We start from the raw sequence: 27,661 nt of genomic DNA on the forward strand, positions 1-27,661 counted from the left end.
CAGGAGGGACTGCGTTCTCCACAAAGCCTAGAATATTTGCTATCTGGCCCTTTAGAGAATAAATTAGCTAGCCCCTGATCTAAATAATTTCACCATCTACCACTCTACCCACATATTTTTTTGCACTTTCTCTCCCCATCCCTTATTCCCCTACCCCTTCCTCTTTTCCTCTTCACACACAGACATCGTTTTTTGTTTTAATTTGGCAATTATAATTACAAAGAAACCAAATTGTGAGCCTATAGTAATTGATAAGCAAAAACACATTTTAATTTCCCTTTGCCTTGTCAAGTCTTTCCTCCCCAGCAGCTTTCCCTTTCCTCTGCAGCCTTTATATAGAATTCCTAAAGCCATGCCATTTTCCCAACATATTTTGTTTTTAAGGTGGAGGTTAGATCTTGATACATTTTTTAACTTCCATGGAAAGTTCCCTGTTAGTATGTGGTCCCATTTTTAACCTATTTGCAGACACCCCCGATTATCTAAAATCACTTTCACATGGGGCTGAGGTTAAGCTTTATTTCTCTTGGCATGTCTCTGCCACAGCAGACACTTCCTCTTTGCCTTGAAAGGACAAAACGATGTTCAGCTGTCTGGGCTTAGGCCCAGTATTTGATTTATACATTATTTAATTTCCTCCTGAAAATTGAAAGCAGGGCTTTCAGGAATGGAAGTCAGTATTTTTCATTTGTTTAAGAACACTTTTAGGTCTAATATAATCATCGGTAGTAGATGTCAGCATGATTGGGGGTGACTTAAGGTAAAACAAATAAAACATGAATACAAAGGAGAAGTATTTAACAGTGGAGAAGATCTGAAGTTTTGAATAATCATTATTGTATGTATTGTTAGGTATTTTTGTGCTAGTGCTAGTGTTCATTCAACAAACTTTACTGAGCTACATTTTGGGGCAGCTGCCTTCACCCATTGGAGGAGAGACCTCTAATCATTATGTTATAGTTGAAATTATGGGGTGATTAGAAGTTCGAGGAGGACTTAATATGACCATTCCAGTAATTTTACAGGGGATTTTTGGTTTCTGTCTGAGCTGCTACTGCGTTTATCTCCACGGTTAGGTTCATGCACATGCCAGGATATATATGCCAAAATGGCTTGAAATTCTTACAGCAGTGAACTCAGGAAATTAAAAATTAACTCTGGAAATACATTTCATGTTCTACATCCACTTTGGGGTAGTGTATTCCTTTTTAAATCTTCCTTAGATCTTTGTTGCTCTTAGGTTACAACCTGTCTCCTTTTTACCACCAAAGTTCTTAAAAGTCTGGCACACCTAGTGCCTCCGCTTCCTCACTCCTCACTCATGTCTCAAACCCTGGCAGATGGCTTCTCCATCCCTCCACCACTGCTGAGCTGATGTCACTGACTGTTTCCTCATCTCCAATCCAGTAGCCACTTCTGAGTCCTTTGCTCTTTGGCCTTTCTGCCCATCTGCCAGAATTCATACCCCCTTCCTGAGACCCTCTTCCAGTTTTCATATGGGCTGATTTAGCTTCTTCCATTTCTTCACCTTCTGTGCACACTCCTCTGTTAGTATCAAGCTAAGCGAAAGTATTCCCAGAGTTGTGTTTCTTGGACCTCTTCCCTCCCTATACTCTAAGCTTTTTCCGTCTCATCCTTTCTCAGTGTCTGAGACACTTGAAGAGAACTTAGAGGGCTGCAAGAAGCATAGTTTGAAAATCACCCCAGGTGACTACATCTGAGTCCCTTAGTTCAGCCCACCCTGTGCCACTGCTGGGCCTTGCAGGAGTGTTCCCCCACACGGAGCACCTTGCCTCCAGTGCCACCATCTTCATCCTCACGTTCCTTTAAAGCTCACTCCTGAAGGATTCCTCAGTGTTACTGAGCTCCCAGGAGATATTTTCTCTTCCTCATCTCAACTACGGTGAGACAGCCTGATATGGTAGATAGAGCAAAGGTTCTGGAGTCAGGCAGATAATGGATTTAAATCTGGACCCACCACTTGCCTGTCTGTGTAATGTTGGGCAAATTTACCTAGATGCTATAAATGTCAGTTTCTTCATTTATAAATGGTCAAGGGAAGGGGAATGCAACCTACCTCAGGGGCTTGCCGGGTAGCTTAGATCTGTGAAAGTCTAGACCATTTGTGGTGGTGCTGGTGGTAGGGTTGGTAACTAACGTCATCCTCATCAATGTTATTCTTCCATCCCAGCATTTCACGCCTCTCATGTCAGGGACTTCTCTTTCTAAGTAGGCATTTATAGAATTGTCTCTCCCTTCTGAATTCTAGGCTCCTAGAGGCTGTCTTTATATTCCCTTACTCCCAAGAGCATAGAACAATGACCTGTATGTAGGCTGTCCTATGTGAATTGAATTCAACAGAATAGCCCTTCTCCTTCCTTAGAAGAAATACTGGCTTCAAAAATTTTTTTAGGATTCAGAGCTGTTTTGTTTGTAGCTCTGTCATCACATTTTAATCAAATATTAGCATACTAAAAAGTCGTTGTTAGATTTGTCATACTGAATCTTGAAACTGGCTTTTGAAATGACTGCATTTTAATTCCTCGGAGACTTAGGACCTATATGTTAGAGCTATCTTAGATAGCCTGAAATAATTCTTATTTTTGAAAATACTACTTTGTATTTTATATGTAAGTGCTATCAGCAGTAAAGTATACTTTAAATAAGAAAATTAATACATATTTAAATTCCTTATGTTAAAATGTGGCTGTCTTTGATTTTATACTTTCTGATTTATAAATTCAAAGCCAACTGCACAGTTTTTTTAGCTTAAGTAACTAGCCATTTTTCTTTTTACACAATGTTTTTTTTCCTTATAAAGTCCTTATTTTCTATCTCTGAATATATTTCTGGAAAGCAGATTTGATGCTTCTCAGAAGTGGCTCTTTGTTGGTTGTTCAGAGGACCAGGAATGTAGATTAAAGTTCTGCTGGTGGTTTTTGAAGAAGGAAGCAGGGAAAGAGCCATCATGCCATTACTGGTCTGAACTTCTGTGACAGGGCACTGCTGCGATTTGTGGATGTGACAGACCAGACAAGCACTGAGAGGCCTTGGGAAAACAGCACAAATCCACTTGGAGTACTTTTTAAAAGTACCGGCGACCCACAGTCACTGAGGTCTCCCCTGGTCAGGCATTCATCAGTCACAAAGCCTTTTTGGAGCAGTTTTGCAAAGCTCAGTATCAGATGGTATACTCAGAGCTCTGAACAAGCTGTGCTTCACCGGAGTTTAGGATACGTCTGCAGTGAGCTCCGGGAAAGTGTGCTCAGCGTAGTGATGGGGTCAGGAAAGGGAAGCAGTGGCCAAGGGCAGACTGAATTCACCCTCAGAATAATTTCAGGAATTACTTGCAACCACTCAGGAATATAAAATAGTATCCCAGCTGAGAGTTTTGTTTGACATTCCATTTAGCTCTAATCTCTTCTTAATCTCTACTATTTTTATTTGGTTACTAGGTATTTAATGCAGTGCCATATTGTGCAAGGCTGGCCAAGAGCACACTTCAAATCAATAGTAGTCAAAGCTGGCTCTACTGAATCTAGATTAGAACATGAGCATACAAGTTTAGTGGTTCTGAAGTTTGTGGGATAGTTGTTTTTTTGGCTTTTGGTAAGCCTTAATATTCTGCCAAAGCAGTATATTTGAAGTAAAGTACAGCACCTACTCTAAGGCATAAATGCTACATTTGGTCAAAAAACAAATTGTTAGAACAGAAGTCCTAACATCATTGAACAGTGTCAAACATCAGACCTTATTCACATCATACATTCTCCTTCTTTCTGTCATTGTCTTCATTCATTCATTCAACACATATTTATTGAGCACCTATTATGTGCCAGGTAAGGTTCTAGCACTAGCATATGTTAGTGAAAAAAATAAACAAAAGTCTGTACTCTGTGTGTGCTTCATCTTTGTGAGGGGAAACAAACCATCAAAAAATGCAATATATGGGATGGCAGTAACAGAGAAGGGAGCAAAATAAAGTGGGGAGGAGGCAGCAGAGCAGTTTTAAATAAGGTGGCCAGGGAAAACCTCACTTTTCTGAAAAGGTGACATTTGAGTAAAGACCTAAGGCAAGTTAGTTATCTGAGGAAAGGGCATTTCAAAAGAGGGAACAAGTGCAAATGATTTGAACAAGACTAAGCTTTTCATGGCTAAGAACAGCCAAGAAGCCAGTGTCACTGGCTGGGTAAAGAGAGTGTGGAGGTATTCCAGTGTCCAATTGAAGAAGGCAGGAGGGCATGATTAGTATCAAATGCTGCTGATGGATCAAACATATTGAGAATTGAGGACTTATCATCGGATTATGATCTTGACAGAGCAGTTCAGTCAGTAGAGGGTCAAAAGTCTCATTTGAGTGGGTGTAAGTGAGAATTGGGAGGAGAGGAACTGGAGAACAACATATAAAGCCAGCTCTTCCAAGGACTTTTGCTGGTGGCAGATTGAAGCAGGTATGGAGACAAGGGAGGGATTATGCTTTTAAGACGAGTAATTGCAACATATTTTTGTGCAATTATATATGGGGAGCAATTACAGCAGCAAATCTTGACTTAGGAAAGAGAGAATGGAATGTAGTGCATAAATGGAAGGACTGCTCTTGACAATCAAGATAGTTCATCCACTGAAACAGGAAGGAAAAGTAAGTGTGCAAGTACAAGTAAATGGACTAGGGTGGGTTGAGTGGTGGTAGCATATTGAAAGTTCGTTTCTGACATGTAAACAAAGTTCATTTGCAGTGTTTGAATAAAATCTATAATATCCCTGTCATATGTTCATTTATTCACTATCTCTAGAGCTATCTCCAGATTTGGCTAGCTTATAAATTATTCATATATTCCTCCCCCCCCCCCCCCTTTTACTGAGCAAAAACTTGTCTTCTACAGCACTGATCCTACTAATGCTTTCTAGAGTCTCACAGGGGTGACAGCTCCAGTCCTTCTCCAGGAGTCTTTTGAGTACTAGAGGGTTTCCCTGATTTCTCACTGCTGACCTCATTCATTCTGGCTACCTACCTAATCCTTGGTGTTTCTTTTGGCATGTGATATAAACCCCTCTCACATCTATTCTCTCTCCTGAGAGGAGTCAGGCTTATTTTATCAGTTTCAATTGTTAATCAGGACTCATTTGTCCTGGACTTTAGGGTCTTTTTTTCTCCTATGCTTGTTTTTTTTCCTACATATTCAGTATTTCTATTTATACCCAACTAGCATGCCAGCAAGGTTTTTAGCTGATATGTTTATCCCACAGACAAAGCATAGCTATTAAAGAATCACCTCCAATCCAACCTTTATCCACTAGGTAGGCCCTTGTGATAGGATTGTCAGTTCTAAGTTTTCACATGACTCCACGTAAATCAGAAGAATTTGGTCAGATTAAATGGTACGGGGCAAAGAGAAAAGAATATATTACCAATGGATTTAAGCCTGGATGATTTGGAGAATGATGTATCTATCCCTGAAAATGAGTTGGTGAGGCAGGCAGTTTTCAGATCAAGGTGATACATCTGATGTTGAATACCTTGGGTTGTAGGTCCCTAGAGAGAGGCCTGAGCTGAAGATGAATATTTCAAAGATATTTGCATAGGAGAGATAATTGAAGACATGAGAGGAGATTCATTTTTCAAGAAGTGACAGGTAAAAGACTAGAAACCAAAGGCCAAGAATAATGTATCTATATTGGAAATGTCTATGGCGTGTAAGCATGTGATCTTCTGAGAATTGGAAGCTAGTTCTAGAACATTATCATGTACATGAAAAACTGATGTAGGAGAACCACACTGGTTTGAATCACCAGGATAAAGAAGAGTCCCGATTTTCCTGTTATCACTTCCCTAAGTCCATGATGCTGCCGTATCTGAGCTGACCTTAATCCCACTAGTATCCCCATTAGCACTACTGCTGCCTTTACCATTACAGCAGCCTACTAGTCACAGTAGTGTAACCAGGAGGTAGTGACTGAGTGTGCGCTTCAATAGCCAAGCTTTGGAGAAAAGGCAGGCGGGTTCTGTAGCAGGATGCCACTTGGAGATGTGGAGAGGTTCAGCGGTGACTAGAGCTGGTAGAGGCTAGAGGTCTTCAAAGGTTGGTTGGAGCTGAGCAAAGCAGAAAATTGGAAGAACTGAGGCAAAGGAGCCAGAAAATATGATTTTTAAGACTCACCTTTTTTAAATGCTCAACATCACTCATCATCAGGGAACTACAAATCAAAACCACAATGAGATACCACCTTACACCTGTCAGAATGGCTAACATTAACAACGCAGGCAACAACAGATGGTGGTGAGGATGCAAAGAGAAAGGATCTCTTTTGCACTGCTGGTGGTGCAGCCACTCTGGAAAACAGTATGGAGGTTCCTCAAAAAATTAAAAACAGAACTGCCCTACAACCTAGCAGTTGCACTACTAGGCATTTATCCAAGGGATACAGGTGTGCTGTTTCAAAGGGACATATGGACCCCCATGTTTATAGCAGCACTATCGACAATAGCCAAAGTATGAAAAGAGCCCAAGTGTCTATCAACAGATGAATGGATAAAGAAGATGTGGTACATATACACAATGGAGTATTACTTGGCAATCAAAAAGAATGAAATCTTGCCATTCTCATCAATGTGGATGGAACTAGAGGTTTTATGCTAAGTGAGATTAGTCAGAGAAAGACAACTATCATATGACTTCACGCATATGTGGAATGTAAGATACAAAACAGATGAACATAGGGGAAAGGAAGCAAAAATAATATAAAAACAGGGAGGGGGACAAACATAAGAGACTCTTAAATGCAGAGGACAAACAGGGTTGCTGGAGGGGTTGTGGGTGGGGAGATGGCTAAATGGGCAAGGGGCATTAAAGGAAGACACTTGTTGGGATGAGCACAGGGTGTTATACATAGGGAATAAATCACTGGATTCTACTCCTGAAATCATTATTGCACTTGGATATAAATTAAAAAAAAAAAAAGACCTTTTTTAAAATTTTGAATGAGCAATGGTTGAAAAGCAAGATTCTGTAATCATATCCATGCTACAGTGAATAGGAGCATCTTAACCTGGTTCTTCTTTGCTTTTCACTTTTGTCCTACTTGACCATTTTAGACTTTGACCAACATATAAATAAGTTTTAAAAAGGAACAAAAGACTGGAAACAACTCAAATGTACATTACTTGGGACCTGGTTGAATAAACTATGCAGTTGTAAACAATAAGAAGTGGTTTCTAGGATAAATTGTTAAGTAAAAAAAGGCAAGGCAGAGAAAAGTGTGAACAGTATGCTAACATTTAAAGAAGAGGATGGCAAGAGAAGGTAGGGAAGCTTCAGTTTTTAAATATATCCCAGCCAATAAATGGAGAAGGAATAACACATAAGAGCACCATTTCGCAATATTTAATGAAGTAAAGGACTTAGACAATCACAAGTAACTATGAAACCATAGAAAACTACTAAACCTTATGTACCCCAACATCATGTATGAAGTATTTGTTCCCAAAACATCAAGCCACTCAAGCCTCTAGATCTTATTATGAGTTTACAGGAAATACAGGAGACAGAGGAACATGTTAAATCACACCACAGAGATGCTGTCAAGAAAATAAAGAACTGTGTAGGACATATAATCCTGTTTCATCAACATAAATTGTAAGGAGAAGACGGAGAGGATTTTTTAGAAATGAGATACATCAACTAAATACAATACGTAGGTCTTATTTTGATCCCAGTTCAAACAGAGCTATGGAATGCGTTTATGAATAAATGGCAGTATTGTAATACTGACTAAATATTGATAATACTAAGGAATTATTGCTACTTTAATGTGGAATAATAATGTGGGTTTTTTAAGGAAAAATCATTCTTTTAAATACATGCTGAAATATTTATGGATTAAATACTAAATATATTAAATATGCTGTGATTCTGGGATTTGCTTTAAAAACTTGAGTGCAGTGGTGAAGTGTAGGCAAAATAAGGTTGGCCATGAGTTGCTTGTTGTTAAAGCTAAGCAACAGATTGATGAGAGGTCACTGTTCGTTATTGTCTACTATTGTGTATATTTGCATTTTCTCTAGTTTAAAAAAAAAATAAAGGGAGGGAGATACTATTATCTCCCTAAATGTTTACTAAGGATTTTAGTCTCCTCTGTCTCCCCCTTCTTCTCTCTTCTCAGGGGCAAGAATTGGGCAGGTTTACAAAGTATGGTGGTGCTGTCATGAAAGACACTTCCAGTCATCTTTCAGCCACTCAGCTGATATAATGAAGTCAGAGCACTGCAGGCTTCAAATGCTGTCCATTTCATTCCCCTGTTCCTTAAGCCTTGTCAACACACATTTCCAGTTACATGCATTTCCAGTTACAATTGAATTTAGGGACTGTCTCCAAATAAAATTTCCATAACTTCCAAACTAAACAGCTCCAGACTTGAACCTTGTATGTATTAGCTATTTATGGTCCTTCCCCCATAAAAAGTTGAGTTTTTGTTTGCTTTCTTTTCTGATTTTCGTTGTGACTTCTCCAACTGATAAGAAAGAGAATGGATTTAACACAAAGATAACTTTAACCATAACCTATTATGGAATCATCATTCAAAAGAATAGCTTTACTTTTTTCCTATAGCTTCCATAATCATTTCCAAAGAAATTGACTGGTGGCCCCTAAGGCTTTTCAACTTTATCATATTTTGGATATCTGTGGCCTGGAAATCAGTTGTACAGCTCAGAATGTTACCTGAACCCCTGATGAGCAGCGTGGTCTAAGAAAACAGCAGCTAGAAACAACTGGAGCCCCCCTGCAGCATGCTGAGCACTGTTTTTTTGGAAGCATGGCCAGCTAGAAGCAAGGGAGGCCATTGCACCACTGGGCACAAGTTCCAGAGTGGCATCTTTTCACAGAACATTTAGAGGTAATATGTTGCCAAGAGAACATTTGAGAGCATTGTATAAGCAACACAAGTTTACTTGCACATAGAGAAAGAGGAAAGCCACTTTTTACATCCTCCCTTTCATTCCTTCCACCCGCCAACATACGCCTGCCTTAAATCACCTGTACTTCCAGCCCTTCCATGGATCTTCACCTCCTGCCTCCAAAAACATTACAGAATTGCCATGTCATCACAGTGTGACCACAGATACACACACACACACACACACACACACACACACACACACACACACACAAAATTGATTTGGTACAGGGGAATGACCTACCTCAATATGGCCCCATCATCATACCCTTCTCCCCAGCCACAGTGATTGGACCACGGTACTCAGACACTTTCCACAGGAGTTTTCATCACTGAAACTGAGAAAATGAGGACTTGGTAGTGGCTGAAGCTGTAAGATATAAAACATAAAAACCGTATTGCCATGTTTTCTACTATGTGGGGAAAACCACTCTGTAGTTAAAGAGGAATAAAACCAAATAAAGTACAGAGAGAAGCAGAGAATCCTGATAGCATTCCAGTCCCTGGTTCCAGATGGTCTGCTGTGCCCAGCCTCACTCTTGTCCTTAGGTTCTGTTAGATTCAATAATATCCTTATAATAAATTCCTCCTTTTGATTCTAATTAGGTTTCTGTCCCTAGCAGTTGAGCCCTAATATACAGCAGATGTCACAGCTGATTGCACCTATTTCCAGACACAAGAGAAGCTGAGGCAGAATTCAGTCCACCTTGCTCAGAGGCATTCACAAATGTAGTGTGAAAACTACTTATGAGTCTCCTTTGATTAAAGTTAGCCTGGTCACATTTGTTACGGCAATTAAAGAATACATAGCCTTAAAAGTCTTTTCAGTACTTGGGTTTCTTCTTAAAGTAAATAAATCAAAAGTGTTCATTAAAAGATTGATATAAAAATTTAATAATTCTGAGGTTAACCTAAAAACTTAGCCTAATCTTCCATGGGAACATTTGTGTATGTGTGTGTGGGTTTTAAATTCCACAAATATTACTAAAATGAGCAGCCGGCAGAAAGATGTTTTAAAATATTCTGTTTCAGCATGTAAAATCTCGTTTTATTACAGAATTCTTTTGTTAAAGGCACAGACAGCTATGCTGGGTTACTGCCAGAGTGATGGGATTTTAACAGTTCGGTTAATTTTAAAAGATTTGCAAATGCTGGGTTTCAGAACTACATGGTAAAATGTACTGTGCACTTTAAAAACTGCTTAAACTCATGCCACATCTTGTGAACTTACATTGCATCTGCAAATGAGTGTGCACGTGTATGCACGTGTGTGTGTAAACACAATTGTCTACCTTCATATGTATGTATGTATATGTTTATCTCAAAGAGAACAGAGCTGGGGGGAGAGAGCAAGATGGACCTGTAAAATAATTCAGAATTTCCCTTGGCTTTCCCATTCTTCAGTGTAACTATGGAATGAGTACAAACGATATCTTGAACACACTGTTGCAAAGGTGATATGGGTTTATTTCCAGTTAGATACCAGCATGCTAAAATGGAGGTGCTTGTTCCCAAGGCGTACCCTATCTAAAATCTAGTGATTAGATCTACAAATGAAAAAGTACACCCATAAGAGGAAAGTCTTGACACTTGCTTCAATTTTCTCCATGTTATAACATTATAGAGTGCTTTTATGTGTATGTATTTTACCATTTATAATAGAAAATACATTAAGATTGCAAAATAGCTTCCATTGTATCATAATCCCCTTGTGTTCAGTTGACTCATCTCTGTGAAAAAGAAAAATTCTTTTCATGAGAAATGTCTGTCAGTCTCTTTCCAATGATATATTTTTTTGATGGTTAGGAATCTGAGCAAAGTTTGCCTAGTATAAAACAATTAGGTAAAAGTATGGATACAGTCTTGAAATATATTAAATATACGTACTCAAATTCACTCAATTTTATGTCTTTAGATTTTAAGAACTTAATGAATAATTTGTGCTTTAAAAATTCACCATTAGCTCTTTAATGTACTAACTGCCACATTTCTGATAACCAAGCCAATCCCACTAAGTGATAATTTAAGGCACCTTTTAAATTAAATTTTTAATGATTTTTTTATTATCAATAAGTAGTTTCATCTACCTTGCTTTCCCACAACACCTTCTACATCTGTTGATTGCTCTAATGGCCTTTCTCATAGTTTTTAGTTTAGTCTTTACAACTAGATATTTTTAAGTCTTTAGGAAACTTTCTGGCTTTTTCATTGCTGAACCTGACATAAACCTTATTCTCTCATAAGCAGTTTTGCAAAGGAGTTTGGGTAACATTAGTTAAGAAGGAATGGTTAGGTTCCATAATCCATTAAGTAATGGACTTAAGGTCAGAAGAGAAACATGTAAGTGTTTTAGTTAGTCTTCATAAACCAAATTATCTTTATTCCCCACCTTGACTTGGACTATGAGTAACTAATGAAAATGATTGTCCTGTGTGGCTTTTACAGGTACTTGTAACTTCTTCTAAGTTGTATCACATACATAATGATTTTAGTATTAAAACGTAAGAGCTGTATCTCATGTGTCTTTCAAATCAATAAACACAAAGATTTTCCTTTTTTTCCCTTTTTAATGGAAATGCAGTATAAGACAATAAGCCATATAATTTTGCAGATAAGAAAACAACCCCATCAGTTTCTAAATACCCAGTGTGTACTGTTATTACCAAACATCAAAGTCTACATTAGGTTTTTAAGTCTGAAAATTCACTTATGGGCTAACTAAAATTGCACATAGTTAATATATGTCACTTGTAAATCCTAATCTTATCTTGGATACTTAGGTTTTTAATTCCTTAACTAGTGTGCTTAAATTTTCAGTCTTTGTGTATTATCTTAGCTTTTTTTTTTTTTTAATAAATGAAATAGGATATTGGTCTTTAGGTTCCTCTTCATGTCAATAAAGACCTAAGTAAGTTATACCTGGTGGCAGCTGTTGAATGTTTATAAGGTACAAGAGGAAGGTCTAAGAAAGCAAAAACTACTTTCCCGTTACAGTGATTAACTCCACATTGTAACTCCTGTACTCCTCAACTGTGATAATTCTAGCCAAATTACATTCTTACAATAATAAGATAGATATTATTATGAAGCATTCATAGGATTTTAAAAGATTTGAAATATAGTAACTATAGCACAGTGGTTCTTAACCCTTTTTGGATAATGGTTTCTTTTTTAGAATATGATGAACACTTTGAACCATCTTTCTAGAAAAAAAAGAAAAAATATATATGTATATGTAAATTTTTAAGGGTTTCAATATATTCTTAGATCCATTTGGATATCCATAGACCCTAGGTTAAAAATCTTTATTATATGGCCAATAAGCACACAAAACTGGTGAAGTTTTTACATACAATATGATGTGCATAAAGTATAAGTAATTATAAGTAATCTTTTCACTTCCTGTCATGTGCTGATGGTATACGTAGTGTTTGCTCACCAGGACCTATCTTCAGAAGCCCCCTAGCTAGGTACAAATTGTCAAGTCATTTTTTTTCTGTTTAACACAGATAGCCATTAAACAACATGCCATACTTATAAAATGATTTTAGAGATGCCATGCAAGGCTGCTGATCGGCTGGACCAGCATGCAGCCGCCCAGAGAATGGAAAAAGAGAAAGGAGCTCACTATAGATTAAGACTGAGCATTAGGGTGGGTGAAATGGGTGAAGGTGGCCAAAAGGTACAAACTTCCAGTTATGAAATAAGTCTTGGAGATGTAATGTACAGCATAGTGACTATAGTTAATAATCGTGTGTTGTATATTTGAAAGTCACTAAGAGAGTAGATCTTAAAAGTTCTCATCACACACACAAAAAAGTGTGTAACTATGTGGTGATGATAGAGTTACACTGTGGTGATCATTTCATAATACATATATATACTGAATCATGTTGTATATCTGAAAGTAATATAATGTCCTATTCCATCATTGCTCAAAAAAAAAAAAAAAAAAATGACTGGCTGTAAAGGGGGAAAAGGATCTAACTCCCAAATACTCTACTCTGTGAGAGCTCAAAGATCCCGAGCTGAACAAAATGCAAAAAAAGCTACCCAGGGCATCTGTGACGCTACAGAGTTTCAGAGGAAACATTTTTATGTGTGTGTTAGTAGGGCAAGATGTGGGGACTGGCTGTGAAGATGGCTGACAGGGGAGAAAACATGTGGTGTGGTTTAACACCACTGCCTACACCTTCCCCCTACCCATCCCCAAAGCCACCACCTCCCTATCTCCCACAACACTGGCAGAGAGGATCAAACCCTCCAGACTTAGAGGAGAGGCTTATAGCAAGCTGACCTTTCCTGGGTCTCCTCTCCCAAAAACATTCCCTGTCCTGCTCTTCTCTCCTCTTTGCCTGGAGCCAACCTCAAGGTCTCCCATTTATGGATGCTTTTACCCAAGAACTGGTACCTTTTCCAGCTTTCTGGCCATAGCTTGGTCAGCAGTCTTACAAGATTCACAAGTACACACCTCCACTTAGGATGAATCATTGTTCCCAAGACGTTTTTACCTTTTTAATCCATAGTAGACAATTATCTTGGCTGCAGTTGTCACAGCAGGAGGTGTGTGTGTGTGTGTGTGTGTGTGTGTGTGTGTGTGTATGTGTGTGTTTAAGGCAAAAACTAATTTATATCACTGTTCAGAGATGACCTCAGCAGGAGACCTTTTTGCAGACTCCCAAAGGTCAAGGGACATGCTAACCTGTTATGTTGGGGAGTAGAGCAGAGCAAAGGCTGGAGAGCCTTTATGGGACTTCAAGTCTAGTGAGGGAGATAGACATTTACCACAGATAACTCTATATGCTTCCTGGAAACTGTGATATGATAGAATAGTTCAAGTTGCTACCAGACCATTAAACAAGTGATCCTGAAGCAATCAGACCTGGGAAGATAGTGAGGTTGCCTCCAAGAATGCCTCCCAATGGAAACGTTTACACTGAACTTTGAAGGGTAAATAGGTTAGCCAGTACTGTGCACATCTTGTTCCATGAAAACATTTTGTTTTCTTCACTGCATTATTCCTGTGGGTACGTTGTACCTGGTACCGTGCAGGTGGTCAATAAAGACTTTTTGAGTAAAGGAATGAATTAGGGGCTCCCAATATCAGTTTGCCCTCTCACCCCTTCCCCTACTACATGGTTCCTGCTTTTTGCATTACCATACCAGTTGGTGTATTTTTTTTTTTCAAAACTAAAAATACTTTTTTTCTTATATGGTTTAATTAATGTTAGAAACATTTAAAATTCCCATAGGTACATATGGTTGTAGAAACAGTAAGAATGAAAACTCCCAAGTCTTTCTTTCCCCAGCTCTTTCCTCTGTGGAATGATAGATTCGTTTGTAAATTGTAAAAAAAAAAAAAAAAAAAAAAAAAAAACAACAACTAGGATGTGCTTCTCCGAGCAGGTGGTAATGATGAAAGGTTGCACATTTGATGTACATAAACTTCAGTGTTATGTACAGATCATCAAAATTAAGCAACCAATGGACTCCTCCACCTTCTTTAATGTCATTAGGCTTTAGTGTGTTTTTACAGAAATTCTTTTCTTTTGACTCAGTACCAGGCATGGCATTCTAGATAGTGACTTTAACATAATCCCAGATGGATTAATTATCATAAAGCTTATTTTGCAGACAATCTAAGGAATTTAGCCCAAGGGCAATAGGCAGTTCCTTAAATCTGAAGTTTGCCCCCCACGATCCTCACTTCTAGCCTCATCACATAAAAAGTTTTCGGTGAGGTGGCACTGTGAAGTACCCTAAAGCAAGCGCGACTCTTCCCGTCTGAATTCCCTTCTCGGGCCCTGTTTTACGCCGCGAGCTGCTTTCTTGGCAGTTTGGGGCGCCCCTCGCCGTTTGTGCGTGTGACAGCCTGACTTCCATCTGCTGCTCTGCGGCCAGGAGCCTGCTGCGCTCCCTTCAGTCACATCTTTCATGCCCGGCCATTCAGCCACCTTTCAGCACGTCTCAATGGGCCGGGGAGAATGGGCCCTCGGCATCCACATGAGCACATAATCTCCCAGGTAGCCTCCTCCTTGAAGCACCTCCAGTGCACGCTGTTCGCAAACAGCAGGACACCACTCTCTACTGGGCTCCTAATCCCTCCGACACACAGGGGAAGGAGGTCGCCGGGCTGTGAAAGAGAAAAGAAAGGCGAGGGGGCGGGAGGGCGGGAGCGCACACAATGTCAGCCCGCGGCCGCCAGCGGCTGCGCCACAATCAGCGCCAGCTGCAGCCCAATTAAGCTCAACAGGTCACAGGTGTTCCAGACAGAAGATGCTTTTAACAAAACCACTTTCTTGAAAATACCTAAGACTTTTTAAAGCACTGCAGCCCATTTCTTTTGGTGGATTCTTTAAAGCTATTTAGTACACTTGAAATACAAAGAAGCTGAAAAGCACATTTAGGCCTCGCTGGAAGGCGCCCTTTCTTCTTGCCAAACAGCAGGAGCAGCAGCGCGGCCGCCGCAGGGCCCGGGGAGCACCGCTCTGCCTCTGCGTGGATTCTGTGCAGCTGCCCGGGCCCGGGCTGGGGCGGCTCTCTTCTCCGGTTCCATCCCTGCGGATACTCTGCCGCGTACCGTGCCTTTCACCTGCTAGTGCTAGAAACTGCCCCCTGGCTGTATCCCTGTACTCATACCCTGCAGTCCCTAGGCTGCCGCGGCCGGTTCCCTAAGAACTTTGAAGCAGCACTGCCAGGGACTGATTAAACTAGGCACACGAGGTCAGCTTTACAGAGCTGCGGTTCTCACCGTCCGAGGACACCCTATGAATAAGCCTCCTCTTCCGGCACGTTTAAAATTGCCGACTTTTTCTCCACAGATCTGAGGCCTTCCTTTGCCTGCAGAGTGGGGTGATGGGAGCCAAACAGAACGTCAGCTGTGTTACCCTCCCGCCTCTTTTGGAGGACACATAATCTCTGCGAGGTCGTTAGGAACTTGGTGACGGTTAAGTTAGAATTTCAACCTGCCTTTTGGAAGTGCGCAAGCAGTTCTTAGCTCCCCCATTAGGCCTACTTGGGGCAGCATCCCTTTTTCCCAACTTTACATGCCACTCATGGGGATGTGTTCCTGATGTCCTTCTCATAATCTAGTAACAGCCAACAGAAAAGGGCACATACTACCCAGGCCTTGTTTGGAAGTCGAAGCAATTGTACGTAAATTAATGTTGGATTTCTAATCTGTCAGTGCCCAGAAAAGAAGGTGGTGCTCCTGTTAAACTGGAAAGAACACAGGCAGGGCTATAGCACAGGATACCCAAAGTAGCACCCAGCATTTTCAGGTTTTTCTACCCAATGACTAGGTTTTGGTAAAATCTTTGCCTTGATTATTTGTCACATCATTTTTTTTTTAAACTACTACTGCCTGCTTAGAAACCGTGTGGGTTTTCATTTTCGCAATACCCGTTTCTCTTTTACTAAGCTGAGCCACCTGTTTAAACTCTTCTTGTCTCGTGCATTGGGGGAAAGAACCCTAGGCTGTGTATAAGAGGTTTCATTTTTTTTCCACAGTGAAGTAAGACATTGTTCTTACTCTTCATGGCATTCAGAATTCTGCACAATTGCCTCTTTTGCCCTTTTGCATTTAAAAGTGAGGTAATTAGATTTCCCAAGGTTCAATGGTCAAGAGCCTTCTCCTCCTGGGAAGTTGCTTCCCCACACCCTCCCAAGTGGAGTTGTCTCACGTAATCCAGTTATTGCTGTTTTGTTCTTCTAAAGGCACTGCTTTTTCAGAAGGCAAGTATAGCATAAAAATTCATACTCGTATGTCCTCTTTCATTGCTGAGTTACTTTTTCCCTGCATTTGAAAATGATTACTATTTTCCTCAGTGACTTTGTTTTGAGGATTTCTAAATATTTTCACTAAAAATCGTTTCCTTTCCTACCTGTTGGGAGCTCATTTCAGATACACCTTAATAGAGAGTTCCTGCTTTTTATGTTGTCTTTCAGGTATCTGTTGGCTCTATTACTATTGTAGAATAAATGAAAAGAGAATTTGTGGCATGTTGGCACCAAAGAAATGAGTGTCATGGCCACCGAAACAACGTGTCTTAGTTTAGCTCTGACAATGAAATCTTAGGCCCACTCTGCTTGTCTTTTGTCTCATTTTCTCATTTTCCCAAACAAATAATACTTTCACTTTTGCAGCAAGGCACATATACATCTTAAAAGTTTGGGAATCAATTTTTTAGTCAAAACTGAAAAAAGAACACAGACTTCAGACACTCAGTTTTACAGAGCCAGCCAAAACAGTGTTGCTTTTCCAGCCTAATGGCGAAAGCAACCTTACTGGTAGTTGGCTAATAATTCATTTAAATGATCTAGTCTGCAGCCTATGGGGGAAGAGGAGGACATGGTGAAGGGATTAGGGGAAAGCTTCCAAAATCCTTTTTGCCAAAGATATTAATGCATTCAAGTGCCAAGAGTTTTCTTTCTAAACGGGTTGGTTTAACATTCCAGACAGTCTGTGATTCAAATTCATCTATTCATCTACACATCTTCTCAAGAGGTTCTTCTGTAGCCTCATGGAAGAAATTCAGCTGAATTCCCCCATCACTGAACAGTCCCAGATTCCATGTGGTTTTGAATGCGATGCCAGGAGAATGATGAGTTGTGTGGTCCCTGCATACACTGTATACACTGTATACATACATATATATGTACATATACATATGTATGTATATACATGTATATACATATGTATATGTATATATGTATATACACATGTATATGTACATATGTATATACATATATATACATGTATATACATACATATGTATATGTACATATATATGTATACATATGTATATATGTATATGTACATATATGTACACATATGTATATATGTATACATGTATGTATATGTATATACATGTATATGTATATATGTATGTATGTATACAGTGTATACAGTGTATACAGGGACCACACAACTCATCATTCTCCTGGCATCCATATATATATATATACCATATATATATATGTATGCCATTCTCCTGGCATACATATATATGTGTGTGTGTGTGTGTGTGTGTGTGTGTGTGTGTGTATATATATATATATACTTAAACTTATCGCATTAGGTTTTCTTACAAACTTTAGAGATAGTAATGAGAAAACTCCTACTTGAAGTTAAAAGCCCTTGTCAGTTTCTATAGTATCCAATCCCAAATAAAGAGAGATGTATTGGCAAATTTAATCTAAAAAAGACCTCACTCTTTCAGAGTTTAATACAGAAAAGAAAATCCATCAACAGTTGATTGATGCCAGGTTATTTTCATCAAATGGGACAAAAGATCACCATTTGCACAATTTTGGGGTTCTCCCCCCCCCCCACCAAAGCTTCCATTTCAGTCCCCTAACCTAATATAAATTACTGCATTATTAGTAAATTTTCAGGCATGTTTCTTCATTACAGCACAGTTTTTCCCATGACAACACAGCAAAAACGTTCCCGTCCCTATGTAACAAATTTTGATACCTCAGGAAGCTTCCCTCAAAATAACACAGACATACTTGTATTCTTGATAAAATTTCTAATTTCTATTACTTCTAAGGAAGGAACTAGATTTAAGGTAGGTCCCCAGACTAAAACATTGCTTAAGACAATATATGTCACAGTGTTAAACAATTTTTTTACTAATGTAACTGACAAAGTACAACTGACAAAGTGTAGGTTATATGAAACATAGATTAAAATATTATAGGATATAGACCAAATATGAAAAAGATACATATAATGTGTACTTTTTGGAAACTTTGTTTATAGCTAAGGAACTGTTCAGTTCGATTCAACAAATATGCATTGACCGTTTATATCTCCAGAACCCAAATGTGTGCTGTGGCTGCTGCCTTTTGACCCCATTAAACAGACTGGTCCTTCTCCAGTATGTTCTTTCTCCCTTGCCCTCTTTTCTCTATTCTGGAATAGGAGAGAGCAAAAGAAAAAAAAAAGGCTATGAAATAGGCAAAAGCCATATTGTGTCCTTAATGAATTGTTTTGTATTGGTTAACACCTTCGAGAACGTTTGCTGAAGATCACCAGTAATTCAAGAGATAGCCACTTATAGGTGTTCTGCCAAAACCAGGGCAATTCTGTGTATTGTGGGAAACAGAGTATATGTACTGTTACCTAAAACTTGATCACGAAATACTTGTTCCTCTGAAAAGACATTAGTATGGCAGGGCAAATGCTGGCAGGGGCCCTGAGAGCAAGCTGCACTTTTCTTGGGAAGTATGGTATCTTTGGAACTCATGCTAAAGTAAGTGACCCCAGAGCAAATAGAAACCACCCATCATGAAATGAGCCTCCTAAGAATACTTCCATTTTCACACCTACCTTTCTATTTGGGTTAGGAGAGAGAATCAATAATCCAATTAATGCTTTCATTTTGGAATTTCTAAGAAGCTCTTTCATGAGGAAGAAATAAAAACAAAGGAACCTTTAGGAGTTATTCTCTCTCAGCTGCTTGTGCATCAGCTGCTTGTGAATTGGGTTTAGAGATTTAGAGATGACTGTCATTGACTAGCCTTCACTGTCATTATGGCCCACATGACTTCTGAAAACTATCATTGTTATTTTTAGTGACATTTTGATGACAGAACTTGTCTCTCTCTCTCTCTCTCTCTCTCTCTCTCTTTTAAATTCTTCATTTTGGCTACTGAGGCTGGAAGAGTACAATCTCTGGTCTCTTTCTCCCCACCTTGCGGTTTCTTTGCTCACTTTATCCCTCCTGCTTGGAATGCCCTTTTCTCCCCTATACGTATATCTAAATTCTGTCCTTCCCAGTTCGGTTTATGAAGCAGTAATTTCTCTCTTCTTTCCATACCAAAGCACTTTTCCTTTTGCCTTGCTTAACAGTACCTCTAATACCATGCCACATTGGACAATTGATGTTCATTCCCTACTGGTTTGGGAATACCAGAAGACAGATACCACATCTTGGACATCTCTGAATCCTCTACCAGGCCTCATCTAGTTGTTATACAGAGTAGTTATTCAGTGGATGTTGATTGATGAAAGAGTGACTGGTTAATGATTTATAGTGTCTTCCTCTCAATTACTAGTTGTGTATTGCTAAGCAAATATGATAGGAAAATAAAAATGGTAGAAAGTATTGCCTAATTGACTGGTTTTTCAGAGCATCCCTGATAAATAATATGAAACAGGAAAACATTTATCGAAGCAAGTGTTGAATTCAGACAGTCCTTCTGCCACTCTGGAAGTGCTAACAACTGTGATCTGTCTTCTGTACAGAGGAAGACACCTTTCTATGTGGCATCTGAATACCAGGATTCAGCTGCTCTGATTCCCTTGTCATTGTCTCTCAAAGGTTCTACAGGGCATCTCTTTCTAACTCAAACATTGTTAGTGCTCTCGTCAAAACTCTCTCCAACTTTTCTATACCTTACAATTTTGTAGTTCTCCAAATTGGATGGAATTGTTAATTAAGGGTCAGGCCAGTCCTAAATATAGTAAGGGGATTACTCTTGAGTGTTAACATATGCTGGAGGCTCTAAGCTACAAACATCCAGCTTTCAAGTGGCTGTTACTGCTCTGACCACATCTCGCCACCAGTGCCCCCCCATCACTGTCCTGGAAGCTGCCACATAAAGGCAAAAAGCAATTTATAGCTTAGGAAAATCTATAGACAGAGATGTGAAGGAAAGAAAGTTGATCTGCAAGAGGAATTGCTCAGGGTTGCTGACCCTAAGGACAGCCTTCAAGGCCTCAGTGACCTGTCACTTCCCATTACCTACATTTCTCTACCATGCCTTGTTAGGCTATCTGAGATTCCAATGATTAGAGTATAACCATTTCTTCTTCTCCCGGTTTGATTACTGTATATTGAGAGAAGGAAGCCTACTAGACTGTTAGTTCTCTTTCTCAGATGTACCAGCAGTGTGAGCTACTCACTATCTGGCCATGTGAACCAAATTCCAGGAACTTGGAGAGGTTCCAGACAGCCTTGTGGTCACCTCTCCCTTTCCTCTGCCCAACCTCCCTACCCCACCCCCCAGCTTACTGTGTTTATCTGGCCACTCTGTTTGCCATGCTCCCATCATATATTGTACACTATTAGTGGGATCCCTGAATTATACAAAATCGAGGGGCGGGGGGGGGAGGGGCGGGGAGTATTCACATAGCAATTAATTAGTACTGCCATTAGCATTGTCTAGCACATGGGGTAGGTACTCAGTAAATGTCTGTAGCCATTATGTACTGGATCCAGTATTCTCTGAGGTAATTCTCAGTTATGAAGTGTGCAAGACATGGCACTGGTGACTTCCGTACTCCACTTAGCATGGGGAAGGACCCACATGATGGAAACATTCCCTGTACTGTCTCAGACGAAGAGCTAGAAGTCCACCAGCCAGCAGGAAATTCAGGCCTTTCTGCCTCTCCCACTGATCCTTCAAACTTTTCAGCCTTGCAGCCATTGCTTCAAATCTTGCAGGTAACAGAAGTGCTGCTGAGATGGAGGGAAGGAAGGAGTTGAGGCTTTTCTCCACTTTGTTCCTTTTTCCTCCCTTCATGGAGGTCCTCAAGGTCCATTTGGAACAGAGTGGAACCATTGGATAGCCAGTTTACCATGCTAGGCATTTCATCTGCTTTTACTGTGCTTATTAATTATTATATCTTGTTTTCAAAATAACTTTCTGCACCAGTATATGTGATGAAGTTATTTTACTAAGCCCTGGAAGTTTTGTTTTTTTCCTTCAACAAGTTGGTAGCCACTCTTTTTGGAAAAGCATTAACATGCATAAGCACTATAGTCAACTTCAGTGCTCATTAATGAAGCCCAGAACTAATAGTTACATTGTCGTAATTTGACAAAGCCATCTAAATCTATGCAAGTTTTTTGAAAGCTCCCTAAACATGCTGCTAAATCCCCTAAAAAGCTACTAAACTGCTTTGGCAGCCATTAGCCCAGCATAAGCAGAGGAACTCTTTTCAGTAAGTGAACAAACAGAGAAAATATGCTGAATGGCTGGACAAATGTGTTTCAGCTGGCCCTTTCATTTACCGATATAAAGGTGCAGTCAGTATCAATCACTGTTTTCCCTGTTGCCCTGAAAATCACAATATCTCTTTTCATCCCACAAGCTCTTTTCACCACAGTAATGTGTCTTTAGAATGACACTGGCATCAGCCTGCTTCCGCTGTCTGAAGTCCAGAGAGCTTAAAAACACATTTCAGGATTCAAGACTTGAACCTTCCTCCCCTTCCGTTTTCCTACCGCCCACTCTGTCCTCCCTCCTTCTGCATCCATTCCACCCCCTCCCCAGATTCTTTTCAATTCTTGCAGCTTTCCTCACTGAGTAAACAAAATTCACTTCTCTGTTCTAAAGTAGCTCTCCAAAGTAAACGTAGAAAACTCTATCTGATATTCCCAAGATTTAAGAACTTGTTCAAGAGATGCACATAAAGAAATGCTTTTACATGTCGGTAATACATCAAAGGTTGAAAGTAATGTGGAAATTCTATGCCATGACAAGGTGTGCTGATGCGCAGGACTTCACTGTATATCGGAGTAGCTCCCTCCTCTGCCCTCACCCCCTTATCACTTGGTTCTTACCTGCCCCCACCACACATACACACTCATCTTTTGTCATCTTGTATTAGAAGTATGTGCCTGTGTGTCTGTTCCACCTTTATCAGTTGTGGGCTTCTTAAGAACGAATGCCATATCTTATATATATCTTTTTGCTGCTCCTGATTCTGAGTACGTACTACATGGTTTTGGAATGAAGGTGATTACTTTTTGTCCTTTTGAAAACTGAAGTGGAATAACCATGAAGATAAATGTTGGCAAGGGTGCTTATAGTTGAAGCAGTTACCACGGATGAATATTTGAAATATATTCAGTTGAATCCATTGAAATATTGATTGTCTTTTCTCTCCCCTTTTTTGTTTTGTATGTTTGTTTTTGTATGTTTTGCTTCAGATTATAGCTGTCTGTAGAGAGGCGGCTCTTCTGGCTCTGGAAGAAGACATTCAAGCCAACCACATTATGAGAAGACATTTTACTCAAGCCTTGAGCACTGTGACACCCAGAATTCCTAAATCATTGAGACGTTTCTATGAAGAGTATCAGGAGAAGAGCGGGCTACATACACTCTGAGAAAGTATGCATGTTCAGTATGCTAAAAATGCTTTCTAGAGAAAACTTGTTTCTTTTTAAAATTTTGTCTTGAGAGTGTCCAAAAAAAACCTCTCATAAGCAAAATGTCTGAAATTGAGAGGCTTCAGTGTTTAAAGACATTTTAAATCATATGGATACAATGAAAATGTCCATGAAAATCTTTGGACACAAGTTTAAGTCAGTTTTATCTGGAAATGTGTGCTGTTTTAAAGAGGAAACTTCAGCTTTTTCATTTTTGACCTAGTTTATTCATCTCATGAAATGCTTTCCTCACTCCAGAATCTGTTTCACTGCATTGCTAAATGCCCAGCCTGTGAGCCTCAGTTTTATACGAGAACATAGAAAATGCATGTGGTTGGGCACCTAAGTGGTTCAGTCATTTAAGTGTCCATCTCTTGATTTCAGCCCACAGTTTGTGAGTTCAAGTCCCACATAGGGCTCTGCACTGCCAGCGTGGAGCCTGCTTGGGATTCATTCTCTCTCTCTCTCTCTCCCTCTCCCTCTCCCTCCCTCTCTCTCTTTCTCCCACTTTCCCCCTGCCACTTGCTCCTCTCTCTCTAAATAAATAAGTAAAAGAAAATGTGTGTGGATTAATCCATAGTGAGAAATATTTACAGACCATTATTTTTAAAGGCCAGCCAGTGGAATAGACAAATGCACAAACCAAACTTTTGTGGCCTTGTTTCTAGATATGTATTTGTTTTCATTATAATTCACACCTACATGTTTGCTTTGGCCTTCTTAATCTCTACTTATGGCAATAAAAAAAGAGAGAGAGAGAGAGAATTGAGAGTTATTTCATGTAATCCCCCTTGCCAAGTTTAAAAAATTGGAAACATAGGGGCGCCTGGGTGTCTCAGTCGGTTAAGTGTCTGACTTCGGCTCAGATCGTGATCTCACGGTTCGTGATTTTGAACCCCATGTCAGGCTGTGTGCTGACAGCTCAGAACCTGGAACCTGCTTCACATTCTGTGTCTACCTTTCTCTGTACCCCTCCCCCACTTGTGCTCTGTCTCTGTCTCTGTCTCTGTCTCTCTCTCTCAAAAATAAATAAACATTAAAAAAAATTTTTTTAATTGGAAACATAAGCCCAGTTCAGGCCTAGAGCAATAGACTTGTTTTGTTTTGTTTCATAAGATACTATAAATAAATTGTATGTTCATGTTTTGAGTTGCACACATTTTCAGGTTACCAATAAACTTTTTCATTTCAAAGATAAACCAAATTAATTGTACTATTAGTCATATTTTCTTATGTTGCATTTTAAATATATGTATTTTTGCTCTTAATTCTTTTATCTTTGGAATTTCTTGACACTTTAATATTCTATAAATATCTTTGAAAAACTGTCGGAAATCGATTCCCTGACTTCCAGTTCAGAAACTGGCAATGGAAAGAATGTGCCCTAGATCTTTGAAAATTTCCAGAAAGACAAGTCAGGCAAGAAATACCTGATTATCAAAATAATGGGACTATACAGTTTTGTGGTGGTAGATATTCTGAAGTGATGTCTCAACTGTCTTATCCTTTGACTATCAAAAATAGATTTGCAAGGCGTTTTTTTCCCAGACTACATTGGTTTATTAGTATATACACGAAATCACCAGGGGACAAAGAATATTACTACTATTTAGAGCTCTGTTGTCAAATAGACACTAGTCACATATGACTATTTAAATTCAAATTTTAATGAATTAAAATTAAATAATATTAAAAGTTTAGTTCACCAGACACGTTAACCACATTTCAGGTGTTCAGTAGTCATGTGTGGCAAATGTCTGCCATGTGGACAGAATAAATTGTAGACCACTTCCATCACTCAGAACGTTCTGTTGGTTTCTGCTGATTTAGAACAGAAGGCTTACACAATGAAATAAATAGGACCTCGAAATTACTTTTATGCTTTCCATTTTCCCTTCAGTTATTAGAGGACCATAACTTCTTCCCTCTAAATGCCAAGGGCGCAAAATAAATAAAAGAAAAACCTATCCCCAAAGGCCTAAACAGAAAAAATTTTAAATTCTTGTTGCCAATAAAATAAAAACCAGAACAGCAAGCTTCACCTGACACAGGCTTTCAAGCTGGAAGCTGGGTGGTGGGGAGGAAGGTAGTGATCTCAACAAGGAGTTCAGATGTTAATGGCCACTTAGACCCTTCAACCCATGTGACGTACAAAGTTATAACTGAGCCTCATACAGAATGCCCAGGTCATTAAAGACCAACACCTTCAGTGTAAGGGCAGACTAGAAAAGAAATTCTTCTGCTGGCAAGAGAGGTCACAGGGAGCCCTCTTGACTTAAGTCTGTGCTTTGGATTAAAAAAAGAGGCTCCTCTGAGAATTCTGACTACAAGCTTACCTGACCACAGGTTCCAGGTTTGAATTCGCACCACCTTTGTGATACGGAAACTTGACACCTAAAAATTAACATGAAAACATCCTTGGAGATATCCTTGGAGTGACTAGCAGTTGCAGTAGTCAGAGGAACATATCCTCACCCAGGCCACAGAGGATTCCAACAGCTAAAACCCTGCTTGCAGAGTGTATAATCCCCAAGGTTGTGGATCACTAGAGCCTCACACTCTGCTAGTAGAGCATAAATTGGTACAGCTACTTTGGAAAGCCAGCTAGCATATCTAGTAATGTTGAAGATTCTATAAACTAAGTGTTCTCTTTGGTGTATATCTCAGAGCAAGTTTTTTACAATGAGGTAACGAATAAGAAAATCATAGCACCATTATTTCTAAGGAGTACGAAACTGGAAACAATCTATCCCATCAGTCAGAGAATGGATTTCTACCCAATACCTACACATTGCTGTACTTATGGCAGTAAAAGTAATTAGAGCTACATGGGAAACAAGAATTTCAAAAAGAACATTTTGGAAGAATACTTGCAATTTTTTTTAAGTTTAAGGCATGCAAAATAATATATGTCGTTTATGGGGACATGTGTAATAAACGACTATGGAATGGAAATGAAAAGCATCAAATACGGGGGAGGAAATTCCTCAAGGGAGAAAAGGCTGAAATGTCATATCTTAAACTGCATGATGTGAATACACGTGTTGATTGCAATACAGTCTATGCTTTTTTTATCCCTAAGTGTTTCATAATAATGCTTAAAAGATGAGCCTTAAATTGGTACATTATGGTGCAAGGGCAAGATGTATCTCTAGCCATATTCTGCATCCTAACCAACATCACAATCCTGTCATTCCACCCAATCCTTGGACATCCAACGCAATCCACAGTGCCTACCGTTCTGTGTGTCTGGAAAATCAGAAGTACCAGTATGATGGAATATAATGCAAGAAGGCCAAATAAAAAAAAAAAAAAATCAGGCTTTCAGGACCCAAGAAACACTAGAGAAATTTGTTGGTGAGAGTTTGTGTTTAGGTGATACATGCCTTATGGCAGGGATGGGAGAAATTAAATCTGGAGTCAGACATCTGTTTCCATGACACTGATCACACAGGAGTAGGAAGTTAAGAATTTTAAAAGATTTTAGAGCATTACATCTTTAATCTATTACAAACCAATTATTTTTTATATCTTTAGCTAGCTAACTGTTGCCATTGAAAAGGCAAATAGTCTTTATTTGAATTTTGTGCCCTCTTAATAACAGTACCAGGAAAAAATAAGAGTCCTAGAAAAGAGCAGGTCTGGTGTCACTAATTACAATTTACCCCAGTGTTATCTGCATGAGGCTTTTACTTCTGATTCCAGAGTGTCATATGTATGGATTTAAAATAGCGTGTGAGGAGCGCCTGGGTGGCTCAGTCGGTTAAGCGTCCGACTTCGGCTCAGGTCATGATCTCACGGTCCGTGGGTTCAAGCCCTGCGTCGGGCTCTGTGCTGGCAGCTCAGAGCCTGGAGCCTGTTTCAGATTCTGTGTCTCCCTCTCTCTGACCCTCCCCCGTTCATGCTCTGTCTCTCCCTGTCTCAAAAAAAAATAAATAAACGTTAAAAAAAAATTAAAAAATAAATAAATAAAATAGCGTGTGATCCTATTATTGGGATTTGTTTGTGATTGAATTACACAGTATAGTTCATGGAAAATTTAAGTTCAACAAGAAAAGAAAATGTCCAGTTTCCTGTCTTAAGAAAACAAGACTTTATTGGCATCTGGTCAAAAGTTTGTTGTTGATCCAGATTCTCTTCAGGATTTCGGGATACTCACATTGACATGTTTTTTTTCAGTGCTTAGGTTTTATTTCAAAAAATTAAATTAGTGTTTCTATCTAACAACAATACTTAGAAGAATGGCTTCTAGCTTTTACTCCTCTATGACCAGGAAAGTGTGTAAGCTTATTACTGACTGCCCTAACTTTGCTTGAAAAATGTTCAGTTCTGTGTTATTTCTAATGTATTAAACAGGTTTTTTAAATAATGTATAGGTTTTCCACTTTGGAAAAATAATTATTGAAGTTGTAGAAAAACCAAACTTGAGTATATGTTTAATTTATCTTGATCAGGAAAAGGCTGCAGAAATCTGCTATAAAGGTAGAATGAAGTTATTTCACTAGCCTGTTGTTGCTTAAATTTCTGAACTTAAGGTCGTTAGA

General features: G+C 39.2%; 1 protein-coding gene across 1 annotated transcript in view; it reads left to right on the forward strand.

Moving 5' to 3' along the window:
- AFG2A (AAA ATPase AFG2A) overlaps positions 1-24,143 on the forward strand; it is a 368,869-nt gene extending 344,726 nt beyond the window's left edge. The window contains exon 16 of the mRNA XM_060654238.3: positions 22,899-24,143. Coding sequence (XP_060510221.1) covers positions 22,899-23,075 — 177 coding nt within the window. The 3' untranslated portion in view covers positions 23,076-24,143. The remainder of the gene's footprint in view (positions 1-22,898) is intronic.
- The last annotated feature ends 3,518 nt before the right edge of the window (positions 24,144-27,661 follow it).

Source organism: Panthera onca, chromosome B1, assembly GCF_046562875.1.
Source record: "Panthera onca isolate mPanOnc1 chromosome B1, mPanOnc1 haplotype 2, whole genome shotgun sequence".
Taxonomy (NCBI): domain Eukaryota; kingdom Metazoa; phylum Chordata; class Mammalia; order Carnivora; family Felidae; genus Panthera; species Panthera onca.